This window comes from Apis laboriosa, unplaced genomic scaffold (genome assembly GCF_014066325.1).
Source record: "Apis laboriosa isolate Shangri-la unplaced genomic scaffold, ASM1406632v1 scaffold42_cov153, whole genome shotgun sequence".
Lineage (NCBI taxonomy): Eukaryota > Metazoa > Arthropoda > Insecta > Hymenoptera > Apidae > Apis > Apis laboriosa.
In genome coordinates, this window is record NW_025223257.1 from 2,046,356 (window position 1) to 2,061,443 (window position 15,088).

Consider the following 15,088-nt stretch of genomic DNA (forward strand, 5'->3'; position numbering starts at 1 on the left):
CGATCAATCTTTGTTCGCGTTGCATTTGAAAACGAGCACGGAATCTCCACGGTTCCCCCCTCCAGCGGAGATAAATTCTGCATTTCTGGAATCCATTCGCGGATAGGGACAACGCTGTAAATCTCTCGCCTCTCGGATTAAATTTCGAAGATTCGAAACGCGAGCAGTGAAAATTTGTCCCGCTTTAAACGATCGGATAAGTCTATTCTTCTGTTTGAAAAGTATCAAATTTTTCTTATTTTTCCATACCGTTTTTTTGACAAAAAAAGAAAAGAAACAATACCACTTATACATGTACCGATATACATAATACTATAAGCACATTTGCATTATTCAATTCCAAGAATATGCCACGACGGAAAGGATATTGCGTAACGTTATCGAATAACTTAAAAAGGCCAAAGATTATCTTTTTTTCCCACGGAATATACATGAAATCGTCGTTACGTTAAAAGTCCAAAGAGAGGATAAATTTAGAAAGAATAAATTTCCAAATCACCCTTCCCCTTCCCCCGTTCAACTGATTCTAATGCCAATCACGGAAAATATAAAATCACCCTCTTGCGACCCGACATCCCACCAGATTGCTCCTATCCCTGCTGTGTCTACACACCTCGATAATGATCCGTAAGCGCGGCACGTTTATCTTCCTCAAGATATTACGACGAAACGAGCACGAACAAACGTAGGAATTAAAGGGTAGCCGCGATTGAAGGCGTTCGGGTTCGAGAGCGATCCGAGAGCTGGACGATCGAGATCGACGGGTATACCCGGTCTGTCCAATATCGATCCGGTAGATCGTGGGGGTCGGAATACGGTACACCGCGTTTACACCGGCCACGATTGCCTCCTCGTGTAAATAAAGGCGTGGTTTTAATTAAGCGACAAGCAGCTAACACACAGAGAGGGATTACGTAACACGCGTAATTAGGCAAGGGGCGAAATATATATATATAGGAATCGCGTAAGAGAGGTGTTTCGATCTCTCGAGGATGAAATATAAATTACGTATGTAACAGGGATGGGGTGAACGTTTCGCGTAAATACGAGGGATTAATTAAGACGGCAGACCGAAGAGATTACAATTTCTACTCGCGATAATGATAATGTCTACAGACTGGTCGATGTAAAGCGTTTATCTTAATTGCGCCAAGATTAATAAAATGCATGGGGAAACGAGCGAAACTCCGTTCCGAGAAAGCCGCTTGAAACTCGTCCAAAAGTTATCACGATTGAACGGCGTCGTCACGGTTCGTCGATAACGTCAAGATCGCGTGGTCGTTAAAAGGGGACGAATCGATTATCGTACAGGCGGTATATATATATCCATGAATCTGAAAAAAATTTCGAAAATATATATATAATATTTTCGAGGAAATTAGGAAAATTAAAAATTCTTTGCGTGTTTTCAAAATGTGATATTTTGCGAAAGGAAGAGTGGGAACGCTCGACGTAATTTATACTTATCAAATAATTATTATCAACTATCAACTGTGCAATTACGTTAAACGAAACACAAGCGCGGCAGAGTGAGGCCGTTTAAAAAAATTAATTGTCTCTAATCCATACCGTTTACCGCGTTTACGTCGTTTAATCAACAACGGCGACAAAGATCTGGAAGAATAAAACGAGCAAAACGAGCAAAATGATCTGAAGCTTGCACGGTTCGGTTGGAACAGGCGTCAATGCGCGGCCCGATCAATTTTCCCGCTGCTCGTAAGTCACCGAGGAGCATGTTTCACCCGCACGTACGTGTACACACGTGTACGTGTACCCCGCTTCTTTGTGGTCGTATCGCGCGGACAGGAATTACGTGATAGATAACGGTTAATCTTACACGGTGATCTCGACGATCAGATATCGACGTTGATAAAGGAAAACACGGCGGGGAGGGTGAAAGAAAAACGGCAGATATCGATCATTTCCCCCGGATGTTTCGACGCTGCAACCAGATCCTATCCGATTTCCTTAATTAATTTTAAAGCAAAATCAGGATCACGCGTGATCGATTTATCACCGTCTCTACCGTTTCGTTACACATTGTATCCCTCGTTTATTATTAATTGCCATGGATAGATTAGAGAACCGTGAAGATATCTCGTGCCAATTAGCACGAGAGTGTCGCCCCAAAAAGACAGATACAAGATCCAGATAGGAAAATATCGCTTATCGGAATATTTAGAAGACTTCCCGATTCAAAGTGGGGGAGAGGTGGGGGGATGATAGAACGTAATTACGTTTAAACTGAAATTGATTAATGATCGCCGTTCCCCCTAACTAACTAATGCACGATCCACTCGACTCGAAAAATTGCGCCTCAACGTCGCGTGTATATATATATATATTCAACGAATATACGCGAATATAGAAATTATTTATCTAGAATGGGCAACCTTGTTCCGGTTGGAAACATCAATTTGCATTCTTTCGATGACGCAGAAACGGCGTGGCTTAATGGCCACCTGTAAAAACACAGCGACCTCAAGAGCATGATATATCGCCTAGCTATTCAGGTTTATAGGTTCGCTTTATATATTTTCTATTTTTGTTTTTCAAACCGCGTACAAAATCTCTTTAACGCAACCAGCCAATTTTCAATCCTATCCTATCAATCCAAAACTATTCCAGATAAAATTAAAACGTTCGAGATATATTGCGAGTTATAAAAAAAAAAGCTTCCCATAGCTTCTACGAAAATGTATCTCGTCGAATTTCCTCTTCTTCTTTCTTTCTTTAATACCTCGCTAAACAGATCATCCAGTTCTTTTCGCGACAGCTTTGCCTTCATCCCGCGAGCATTCCCTCGCATCGAGTTTGCCCAGAGAAGTCGGCCGAATTATCCGCTCTATCTTCAACCGAGTCGACGAGACGGAACTTCTTTATATGCGATCCTCTCACCACAGCTACCGTTCCTCTTCTCTCCTCCTTCCTCTTTAGACTCTCCCTCTCCCTCTCCCTCTCACTCTCTCTCTGCTTCCCTCCGCCTCAGAATCCGCTACGTCTTTTTAGATACACAAATAGTCGATGACGCGAGGCGAAAACTGCGACGGAAGGTCGCAAGCTAATGCCCATATCGCACGATCGGCCCTCACTTTTCGCTCGAGCCGACATCGTAGCGAGGAATGGTCTCGTGTCACGCTCCTCCTCCCCTCTCTGCCCGGCCGAGAGCTGCTAATTAATGAAACGTGGAGCATCGACAAACGTGGTGACACGATAGCCCGATTCTCTGCCAATTCTGCGAAAAAATATGAACGGATATGAGCGACATTCGTACAAACGCATATACGCGCGCGCAGTGGAACGCACGGCCGCGTCCTTGGTGGAAGGATCGAGGTGTCGCGATTTTTCGCCCGTCCGCGATTCCGTCCACGCCCTGGATTCGCGTGACTTGGCGCAGATAGGGCACCAGGTCCTTCCCGAAACCGATATCGATTCGCGCCGCGTCCTCTTTCGCGATGGAACAACGCGGACTTTTACGTCGCGGTGAAATAACACTCTGACGAAGCGAGACGAGGCTCTAATCAAGGACAGGACAGGTTAACATTCTCGCATCGATAATTCTTTTTTAATGGAGGATTGTATCAAGGAAGAGTTTTATTTTTCTTGCATTGGAAAAAGATCGATATAATACTTTTTCTTATTACTTGGCTCGATCCACTTTAATTCTTGTTGTTCTAGTTTTCCGTATTGACTTCTTCGAGAGCTACTTCTTCTCGACTCGTTACGCGAACAGTATCATTAATTATCAATTACCGTATCGTTCCTATCGATAATCACCGTATCCTATTACCGACAATTTTCTTCTTAACATGATCGACGTATGATTCCTCCCTATAATAACATCAACGACGAGGTTCCACGCTGTTGAATTCTTCGATCCGCAAGTTTCTCCGCACTGAAGAGCGGAGAGGGAAATTCGGAAATTCGTGGGATGGGACGATGATCGAAGGGATTATCCGCGCGTGACAAGCCTAACGTGCTCGAGCTGGACGAGGTGTCCAGGAATTCGGCAAGAGTTTAATTAAATCGAATCGATCCCTGCGCGAATTCCGAGCGTTCGACCCGCCATTTGGACACCCCACTTGTCACCCCTCCAACTGGCCCTACCGCCCACGCCAAATTACCCGACCTCTCTTTTTCCATCTCGACTCGATCATTCCTCCGTGGCATCTCGTATTTCAGGCCGGTACTAAGATTTCGATCGATCGGCCGTTGATACCGGTAAGGGCGTGTAAAACGTGTACGGTTTCTCAATGACACAACGAGGAGAAATCGACGCGATTTCTCACGGGGTTCGATACGACACGGAGATTCCTTCGTCGATCCGAGATAACTTTGTTAATTCGTCAATTCCGTACAAGAGAGTAATTATGGTTATGGGCGAACGATAGGATCAAGATTAGGCGTTACAGTTTAGAAAGTTAGAGGAAAGGAAACGAGAGAGAGATTCGTGAATCGGAGGAATTTTCGGGAAGGGAAAAATTTCCAGTATTTGGTCAGACACTTGGCCCTGTGTTTGCACAGCTGTTTCGCTTTTGCAAACACGGTCTGCCTTTAGTTTTAAGACTTACGTTTCGTCCAATTCTTCCTATTTATCACGAGAAAAGTTTCCAGAGGAAACTTTGATTCCTCCTAGCGGATTACTTTCTTTAATCTTTCCCGTGATTGAGAGGCGAGAAACTTACCGTCTCTTCGAAATTCGCTGTTCTTAAAGAAAACCCAAACACCGATCAAAGTTTGGAAGACCGAATCACTTAGAATCGCTAGAAACACTTAAATTCTAATCACAGTCAAGTTGGAAGTAGTTGGAAAACGACAACACGATACTTAATTTTAAAATAACCTAAAATCCAGAAAATTTTACCTCCAATTTCTCAAATTTCAAGCCGGTCGGGCTTCAAAACACCCTTTCGATCGAACGAAAAAACCGTCGTTCCCGATATCCCGATATCCCAAGAATTCTCGACCACATTTTTCCTCCTCCAAACCCCTCCCCCTCCCCCTCTCACACGTTCAAAACACGAGCAGGATATCCACGTGAGAACGAAGCCGGACATAGCTCTGGATCCGCATAGCTCGAGGGTGGATAAACGATCTCTCGCTCGACCGGTCGACCGGGATCGAGATTGCACCGGCGGGTGAAAAGCTCTCCAGATCCTCGTGTCCACGGCTCTAATTTAACCGTTTGTCGGCCGGCTGACAACGGCTTTGTCCCGTTCACCGCGAGAAATTCAGGTTACCCTCAAGACTTGTTACTCCTCTTCTTTTCCCCGGAAAACCGATCGGTCGGACGGGGCAGGCTTCACCTGGCGCGCCACGTAAATGTGTGCCACGTTTCTCACGTGTGCCGTTATCGTGCGCCCACGTTCCCCTATATTAAAACAATATCGCCGCGCTTTTCTCTCCTCTCTCTCTCTCTCTCTCTCTTCTTTCTTTCCCCAACGAGGAACGCCAACTTGTATTCCGCGTCGTCGATCCTATCGTTGCGAAATCGGGGAGGGGAAGGGGGATGGGGACAATCGATCCGTTTCGTAACGAACGCGCCGCATCCGCACGCGTATAGTGAATAAATATTTATACGAAAGTACGTAGAGCGTACGTAGAGCGTACGTCGCCAGAAGGAAGGAATTTCCTTTCCTTTTTCTAGCCTCGAGTTTTGTTATGTAAATAAAAAAAAAAAAAAGCGTACACGAACGGCCGAGCATTCGTCCCGATGACGAATTTAACCGTCGTTCTCTTATCTATCGCCTCTTCGTTGCGTTAACTTTAAGAAACACTCGTTGAAAAGAATTGCGTTGTAAAGAGAGAAAAAAAGCGTTTAAATATTTAGCGTTTAGAAAAATGCGTGCAATTGTTAATAAGAGGATAGGATTGGGAACGAGGGATTACGCGCTTAGAGTAGAACAAAATCGATGTATAAAATATTCATGGGCCGAATAATACACGGGAGATTGAAGTACAAGGACATGGACGAAGATTACACAAATTACTCGGTTTAATCTACGCAACAAGTGACTAAATCTTTTTCAATCGACTTCAATTGTTGTGCAATGATATCTGCGCAACAAGCATCGCCACGTATAATTCTTATAGAATTCAAAATTTTCTTCTCGCGCGAATGGGAGACGGGATAGGGAGAGGGAAGGAAGGAAAGAGAGAGAACAACTTCGTCAGAGTGATTCGTCGCGACTGATGATCGAAACGCCTGATGTGCACTTAATCCGATCGATCGATCCATCGATCTATCGAGTTCGACTGACCGAAAACACGCGAAAAACAACGCGAGCTAGTTTCTCACGAGCTACGGGGACGGAATCGCGCGTGCTCTCACATGTATCCACGTACAACGACTGGCGGAGGCAGGAGGAGATCGTGGCGCGCACGATCCACTCCACCAGTTCTCTCGCGCTCAGCGGACGGGACGGAGGATATTTCCAGTAAATATTTATCCATATAACTCCGGGGAAATAGATCCGTAGCGACCAGGATCCCAGAAGAAGATATCAGAGGGAGCCGCCTTTATAGATCTCCTTTATTCCCTTTCCTCTCCCGAAACAATAAAACTTTTACGACGACGGGTCGTCGCGATGCTAATGACGCAGCCCCCTCCCCCTCTCAGGCTTCAGGAATCGGACTTAATCGAATTGAAAGCTTCTCCTCGAGAAGCTCGATTTTAAATGTCTGCCCTCTCTTCCATCAAGTGTCCCTCTTCGAAATTGCAATTTAATTATCGTCGAAACGCTTCGTGAAAGCGGGCGAACATAGGACGAGTATATAGTCGTGTCGTAGAGCGGCTACGAAACTACAACGACGACGACGACGCTTCGAACGAAGCGTAATTCGATCAAACGGAGCCAATTTTACCGACGTACACGCGCACACGTTACACGCGCACAAAGTAATCGTTCATAGGATCTTCGCTCCTCTTCGTCCTCCCATCCATCGACGAAATAATCGTAAAATAAATTGGTGATCGACGAAATTCGGCGGGTCGAACTTCCGAATCGGGGGACGGGGGATCGAATCGATTCTCACCGCGTATGGACGGATACGAAGCACGTAACGCGTAAATTCGAATATCACGCAAGAGTGTAAACACGTGAACACGTGAGGAACGAAGACGAATTGGCAATTTTCCGCCTGGCACGGAAATGCTCCGCAGCTCGTGGAGACCGACTGCTCTCGCTCGACCAACGTGCGCCTGCACGTATGCGCGTACCGCAACTGGCCGCGGAGATCACGCGGAACAAGAAGCTAGACCGTGTGTCGCATGTGCACGCGCGGCCCCCCTCGCCCCCCCGACCACCTCGCCACCGTGCTTCGCTTCGTCGCGAATGCGGAACGCAGCCGGCTTAAGGCTTTTAGGCTTCTCTTCTCTCCCCGCAGGGAGTCGAAATTTAGTTTCAACGTTTCGAAGAAGAAAGTTAGAGTTGGAGTTAGAGATCGGTGGTTGGAGATCGGGGCGCGGTTTTCGCGAGAGACTTTAAATTTCTCTTAAATTATGCTTTATTCGATTTTTGGAAAATTGGCTAATTTCGTCGTCTCGAGACAATGCGCTAAATATCCATATTCGATATTCGATTCGTACAATTGGACGTTTATTAAAAATATTTTCTCCCACTTTCAGGAAGGAAACGACGGAATACCGTGTTGTTCAGTTAGAAGGTTGACGAATCGTTTACGAAAGTTTCCGTAAAACTTTTACGTAACTCCTGATAAGAGTTATTGACAATTTTTCTTCATCACGAGGAATTTTGAAAAAAAAAAAAAAAAGGGGAAAGTATTTTACAATTCCAATCTCCAGGGAGGATTATCGCAAACTTTCTCCCTGCAAATTTCCCCGTCGCTGTTGAATAAGAATTATTTTCAAACTTTTTCCCGAGCCGGTGAATTTGAGCGTTTAAATTCGAGTAACGCCTTTTTTTTTTCCATTTTGGTAATGTTTTTTTCTTTCTTTCCCTCCTTTTCGAACGAAGTTACATCTTCCCACCATCTCGAATCTTCGAACTAACGAACCATGCGCCACCGTCGCCGCACAGATTTTAACCGTTCCTTTTTATCGCCTCGGTTATCTTCGCGAATTCCCGCAAATATTGTCGCGGTGGTTTCGCTGGGGGAAGAGGCCGAAGCTCTGGAACGTAGGCGAGGGGTACGGAGAGGGGAAGGGGATTATAAACTGCAGCAGGAGTCCCTGCAGTCGCGGCGATGCGGACCGAACGCCTGCTGTGCTTGCGTAACCAATCGGACCTTGCGCTTGGCGGCAAGAATTATGAACCGGTGGACGAGAAATTGGTCCATCCTCGTCCTTTGTTCTCCAATATTTCCTCGTCCACCTATTCTTTGGCGTTCGCTTCTTTGCCTCAAAAAGACTGGCCATAATTTACGCAACGGTGGAAAGATGACGGAAGGCATGTGGGTTTTATTACGATTATTTCCGCTAGTCCTGGATACATTGAGAATGATCGTACGAATAGGATCGTGTAACACCACTTAATGTAGAATTATCTTTCTTGATTAAAGTATATTCCATTTCTTAATATCTTTACGAATCTCGAAAGAGTTCACAGTTTAATATATTTTATTTAAGGACAGTTTTGAAATGGAAAATGAATATTCATTTTCGAATAATATTCGATAAATAAATCTAGTTTCTAACATTTGCCCGCACCAATGATGTAAAAGATGTTCGAGAGAGAGAGAGAGAGAAAATTTTTTCCAAATGAAACATTTGAATTCTACGAAGAGAGTAGTTTTGAATGGGCTGTCACTCCGGATTGATGTAACAACCGGTTCTTGGTTGGCGCACCACTGCTGCCAATGAAAGAGAACGTAATGCGTTATTAGCATCTTGGCGGGCGCTTTAACAATCGGCCTTCGCCGAGGAGGAACGGAAATTGCGATAACACCGATAATCGAGTAATCAAGATCGGCAGGATTCATCATTTTCAGGGATGATTCAAGTGCAATCACGTGCTCGAATATCCAACAACTCCTTTTTCCCCTATGATATTTGTTTGAAAATCTTCCTTTCTCTCCTCTCAGAGAAGACGAGCGTTATTACAAAATTTCGCTCCGAGGAGGAAGACAACGAATCGTTCGTCGAAACGTATCTCCCAATCGAACCCCCCAACCTGTCTTCGTTCGCTTCGGTTCTCTTGCCAACCAAATTCAACGCACACTTCCCGATCGCGCCCCACATCCTTTCTCGACATCTCCACATCTTCCCTCTCGACGATCCAATGATGCCAGAGAGATATCCATCGGAGAAAAAGCTAAGGTGTAACACGTGAGCGCGTTGCAGAATAAGGTGGGCACGACACCCACGTGTCCCGACCACGTACACACATTCTGCGCGTGGAAGAGGAGGAAAAAGGCTCCCCCCTCGACGCGACCCACGCACGCGTGTAACCCGTGATACCCTGTCCGGTAATGCAGAGTCGTTTGCACGAGGAGAACGAGTTCCTTTCCAGCGGTGCCGACACGTGTAAACACCGGCCACGGGGAGGATCCTTTGGCCTGGAAGAGCAGACGAGCACGATCCGAGTGGCCATCCTGTTCGGCGCATCGCGCGATCATCGGGCGAGCAAGGACGCGCGAGGCACAATGGAGTCATAAGGAAGTCGGCCCGCTGAGTTATGAGACATTGTCCGCCGACCTGTCTCTCGGGCATAATTGCGTGCCGATCGGATGATTCGCGGAATGCAATTTGTTCTCCTTCGACCGGTTGGGGATTCGTCGCGCGTCCCATCGGACAATTAAACCCAGCCGGCGGTAATTAAAGCCTCGAAACGATTGCCGCGTTTGGGCCATTGTTTGGGCCCCTATCGATGAACGGCTCGCGATTGGGGATACGATGACTCAGGCCAAGTTTCGAAAATGGTACGACGTCGGTCAAAGTTTTTAATTTTTATCGGGAATCGTGGGTGCATGGATACCGTGAATCGAATGGATGAATCGAAGGAAATATGGAGTCATTCGCGCTTTTTCATTTTTTTTTTTCTTTTTTCTTTTGAATTCTTTTTTTTTTTTTTTTTTTTGAACGAATGTCGTCGAACGCTAGTTTCGAGGAGTACGAGTTTTGCTCGAGGCGCGTATTGCACACCTACTCGCCGCTATCGCTCATCGTAAAGTCGAGCAGTAGTTTTTCCATGAACGTTATCGCGACAACGGGCGAGCAATAGTCGGTGTTTGCACGCGTGTGCACGTTATTATTATGGCTCGGATTTTAATGCTACCAGCGTGGTTCGTTCGTTTCTCGTTTTATGAATCAACGATCCGAAATGCAACGTCGAAATATCGAGTTTTAAGTTTTAAGCAGAAAAAAATTTCGCAGAGGGAAGAAATACGATACGTATGGAAAAAAAGAAGAAGAAGAAAAAGTAGAAAATTATCGCTCGATGATTCTTCGAGAAATATAACACTTTCTTTTGTAATGATACGTGTGAATCATTTGCATAAGGGATCATTTCGCGTAAACGTACGTAAGAGGAAGGAGGAATCGTATTTTATTCCAAGTAGAGGCAGACGATCAACGGCGGGCATGGCGCGTTTTCGTGCGGTCCGTGCTCGAATGACAGGAGAGCCGAGGAGAAGGAATGCAAACACTGGAGAACAGTGTACGCCTTGGTTATACACACACACACACACACCTCCGTGGGTGGCAGATTAAAGTGGGTGGCTGGGCAGACTGGTTGGTCGATCGGCGGAGAGCTCGAGCACCAAAGCTCGAGTGTTGATCGTGTTGCGAACACTGGACGAGACCGTAACCTTTTCGTTTATCATTCATTCGACCTTCGAGGCGACGAGGTGAACGAGCCCACGAATACGCGAAGCTGCATACTCGATCGAGAATAGCTCTTCGATGCGCTTCGCCCGAGGAACGAGGAGATTATTTGTTCGAGCGAATCTTGCGATCTCCGTTGCGCTCGTGCGCCAGTGGTTCTAGAATAGCAGTTTGAATAGCTGGATTCGAATTTCTCTCCCTTTTTTTTTTTTTTCCTTTTTTCTTTTTTCTTTCATTATTCCTTCCCCTCGTATCGAATCTCGCATGGTTCGTTTCATCGATACAAACAGTGGTGCTCTTTTAATCTCCTGCCCCCCTCCCTCCATCCTCCCCCAAATAAAATATACTTCGATCGGTCCACAGATCGTTCCCTCCAGTGTATATACCGTTCGAGCAAACAATATCCGGTCGACCTTAGCAACCGCGATAAAGCACGTCGACGATCGTTTAATCGTCGGTCAAAGCTCCCTGGTTCCCGCTCAATTACGGGACTCGTCGTTGTCATTTGTCGACGTAGTGGCTCGAATAAAGAATGAATGAATTCTCTCCGTCGACTTGGTAGGCCGCCGTCCCTTATCTGCGTAGTACAACCAAGCCTTTCCATGTTTACTCCCGATAAGGCGCCGATCGATAAGAGGAGTGCACAAGCAGATTCGTCTCACTGACCCATATATATATATATATATACTGCAACGTGATTAAGAGTAGACGCGCAAATCTCGCGAGATCGAAGAAACGAGATCGAAGAAGAAAGAGACGAGAAAAAGAGAGGAAGGTCCTGGAGGAGATTCCGTTTCAGGAATTCGAAATCTCTCTTTTTGACCACGATCCCATCGACGATTCTCTTTCGAGGACCGATCGTGAACGTAATCGATCGAGACTCCCTGACCCAATTCCAATCTCCATGAATAATAACGAGTGGCCGGATCACCTTTGAGTTACGACTTTCTTTAGCCGCACATCTTGAACGTTTTACGCGTTAACCCACTTCGATCAGACCGTTCGGATACGTATACATATGAAAGATCCATCCGATCGGATCGTGTTTGTTCTTCCTTCTCGTTGCTCTCTTTCGGTCGGAAGGTTTACCAAGCGTGCATACGTGTATTATATATACGCGTTCCTCTCTGGCCACTCGTCGCGACGAGGCATTTTTCCCCGGCACCTAGACGGTCCGCATGCGGTCGTCCACGCAATAAGGAATAAAGAAAGAACAAAGTTCGATTGCACTCGATCGACTCGGCGCGGTCAAGTGTTAGTAGTCTTCTCGAGCGAGAGAAAGAGGAGGCCACTTCGATCAAGGGGTTCTCCCGTCTGGTTTGTCACGATCGATCAGTTATATATACACTTGGAGTGTCACGTCGCGCAGTATTTTTGCGCCGGTTACATTTTTGCTGTTTTAGTCCCACTTGATACCTGTTCTTCGATTTCTGGAATGTCGCCTTTGGGAATCTTTCTGGATATCCTTTACCATTTCTTTTCCAAAAATCTTACCTTTCTTCTTAAATTCTTCGTCAGATTCTTACAATTCTTTCTAGATACTCCGCGTTATTTGTCCTCTTCTGATTTTGGAATTCGTTGGATCGCTTAACTATATTTAAATTCACGTTATTTAAAACGCGTTGATCTCTTTAATATAATTATTCAACGAATTATTCTCGTAAATGTAGTACACAATCGTACGGGTTCTTATACACCCATGTTCCAGTGAATATATCAATCGATATTGCCGTGCTTTAATTCAGGACAGTCGTGTATCAGGCAAAGTATGTACTGCAAGCTCGTGCAACGTAATTAAACGTCCAAACCAGGTGTGCGTTTTATAAAGCAGGAAGAGCCTGTCCTTTGCCATAGGCAGTCGAATTATTCGAGCAAATGTTTAGTTCGTTTTCGAGTTCAAAGAAATTTCGTTTACCCGTCGCTCAACGTTCTTCCGCAAAGTTTACCATTTTTCCCTCGCTCTTTCCACTCGTGTTTCCCTTTTCATCCGTGCAATTTAATCATTCGAGATGGAATTGGGATTGTGATCGTCGTGATTCCTTTGTGAGGAATCCATTCCTTCTGTGATGTAAGATTCGAAGAGGAAGCCTTAAAGAAAAAGCCTTAGAACGAAGAGAGAGAGAGAGAGAGAGAAAGAGCGACTCCCCGTTGTGAACGATGCCTAATATATCGATGTTATGGCCGGAGGTCTGGAAGAAGAAGTGCGGAGGGATGAGAGGCGAGGCTGTTCGCCGATGTTATGGTAGCCACGGCTTCAAGGTCGCCGGGATCACCACGAGGACGTGGCCGTTTCGCCAATCGCGGCTCGCCACAGCCGCGCGATCCTTTGAAAAACGAATCCGGCCGCGTGTTATACGTTTTTGTTACGTTCCCATCTATCCAGGCCCACACGCTCCAGAAACAGACCCACCCATCCCATCTACGCGAGTTCCTCGAATCTCTGCATCGGCGAATCCTTTCGATTCACCGAGTCCATTTGCATCCATTGATCTTTAGCTAGCCTCTTGTGAATTATTCACAATTCAATTCGGCGGAAAGTGTACGTTCAAGCGCCTTAAACCGCTTCCCTCCACCTCCTCCGGTGTCTAAATATAAACCATTCTCCACCGACGATTAATTGCACGAGACTTACTAGTCTTAGAATTTCATCGAATTTCACGGGAATTAACATAACCAGCCGAGCGAAGATGAGCGAAAGTGAGCACGAGAGTAGCTTTCTTCCATACCTTTTTTCATCTATTATGACTATCTCCTCCGCGTTTAATTGGCAGGATAAGTTATATAAGAGAATAATAATCCCCCCGTTCCACGAAATTTCCTCGTCCCCCTCCCCCGTTCGCGATTTTTTATTAATCGTTTCTCGAAGGACAGGAGCGGCCAGTATATATTTTCTTTTCTCTTTCTTCTTTATCGAGGCCTCCTTCGCGTAAATAAGACGGGGAAACAGGGAGGGAAACACAGAGATTTAAAGAGGTACGTAATGGCGAGGGTCGAAATAATTCAGACACTTTACGACGATACCTCCCCGGCTACCTTATGATAATGAAAAACACGTCCCTTTACGAGGAATAAAAAGAGGGTACGGGGCGAGGGACGTGTTCCGTGGACGATCGAACGGCGGTTGTAAAGTAAGGCCGCGTCCAGGCGGCCCCCGCCGTAACGGTACCCCCGTTTATCATCTCCAAGGATCGAAGGATTCCGCCGCGAGGGGAATTACGGTTACGTCACTGCTACGCCTACGTCTTTTTCCAATGCGCGCGTCCATTCAGGTCCGCGCGAGGGAACGAGCGATCATTGGACACGAGACGTCGCGGTTTTTCGACTCGAAAGAATCCGCCTCGGTTTCGCCACTCTCTCTTCCGGTTTGGGGCTGACAAAAGAAGGCGAGAGAGAGAGAGAGAGAGAGAGAAGAAATAAAGATCGATGCGATGCGATGCGGACGAACGTCGACAGGAAACGTTTTGACAGATATTGCAGTTGCGCTGCCCGGTCTCTCGTTAAGGTCCATTTCATCCTGACTGAACCAGAAAAAGAGTGAAAAGGGGAAGAGAGAGAGAGGGAGAGAGAGAGACACTAGGTGGAAGATGCATCGCTCGTGAGTTACGTATAACGTATATATCGTTCTGATTTTCATTGGCCGCGGCCAATTTCTCATCGCTTCTTCGACACGTACGAACGCGCACCGCGATAAATCTGCTTTCGCATTAGCGGCCATAGTCGATCTAGAAACCGACAAGAAGAAATTGCTTACGCGAGGTGGAACGGATCGTAATGACTCGGCTCGCCGATACACGCATCATCGGCATTCTTTCGCGTATCATCCTGTGTATCATCAAATACACGTAATCTCGTGTAATTATTGAAATTGACATCGATTATACTCCATTATAAGATCGCGTTCGTCCCGTGATTAAAAATTATACAGGATCGATTCGAAGGGAAGCGAGACGAAAATTGCCAACGACGATTTTTGAATACCAATTTTCGAACTTGTCTCGATCGAAGGCCTGGAAAAATATCTCCCGTTTTTTCCCATTTCCCTCTCTCTCTTTCTCTCTCTCTCTTCCAGAGATCCTATATCGAACGGATCGGGAATAAAAGAGTGCTGTGTTTCGTTTCAACGTTAAGAAGAACTCCTCGGTCAGAACGAGACTACGCGACAATAGAAACTCTCTTGGAATGAAAGGAACCTAAAAATATCCAGCGAGGGACCCGTTGCTTCGAAAGCAATATATCCTAGCGATATATCTTTTCGCCACCGAGAGCAAAACCTCGGCACCCTTTCTTGTTCACAACGCGACGCGG

At 46.0% G+C, this 15,088-nt stretch overlaps 1 protein-coding gene across 9 annotated transcripts in view; it reads right to left on the reverse strand.

Annotated features, from left to right (window-relative positions):
- LOC122716083 (tensin-3) overlaps nt 1-15,088 on the reverse strand; it is a 148,190-nt gene that overhangs the window by 63,637 nt on the left and 69,465 nt on the right. Inside the window, exons 1-2 of one of the 9 annotated variants that reach the window (XM_043938819.1) lie at nt 6,346-7,201; nt 2,741-3,235 (exon numbers count right to left, since the gene is read on the reverse strand). The exons of 7 other annotated variants lie outside the window; for them this stretch is intronic. In XM_043938819.1, the coding sequence (XP_043794754.1) occupies nt 2,741-2,809 (69 nt within the window). In that variant the 5' untranslated portion in view covers nt 2,810-3,235; nt 6,346-7,201. Of the gene's footprint in view, nt 1-2,740; nt 3,236-6,345; nt 7,202-15,088 lie in introns of those variants that run through there. One more of the 9 variants, XM_043938821.1, reaches the window with a different exon arrangement.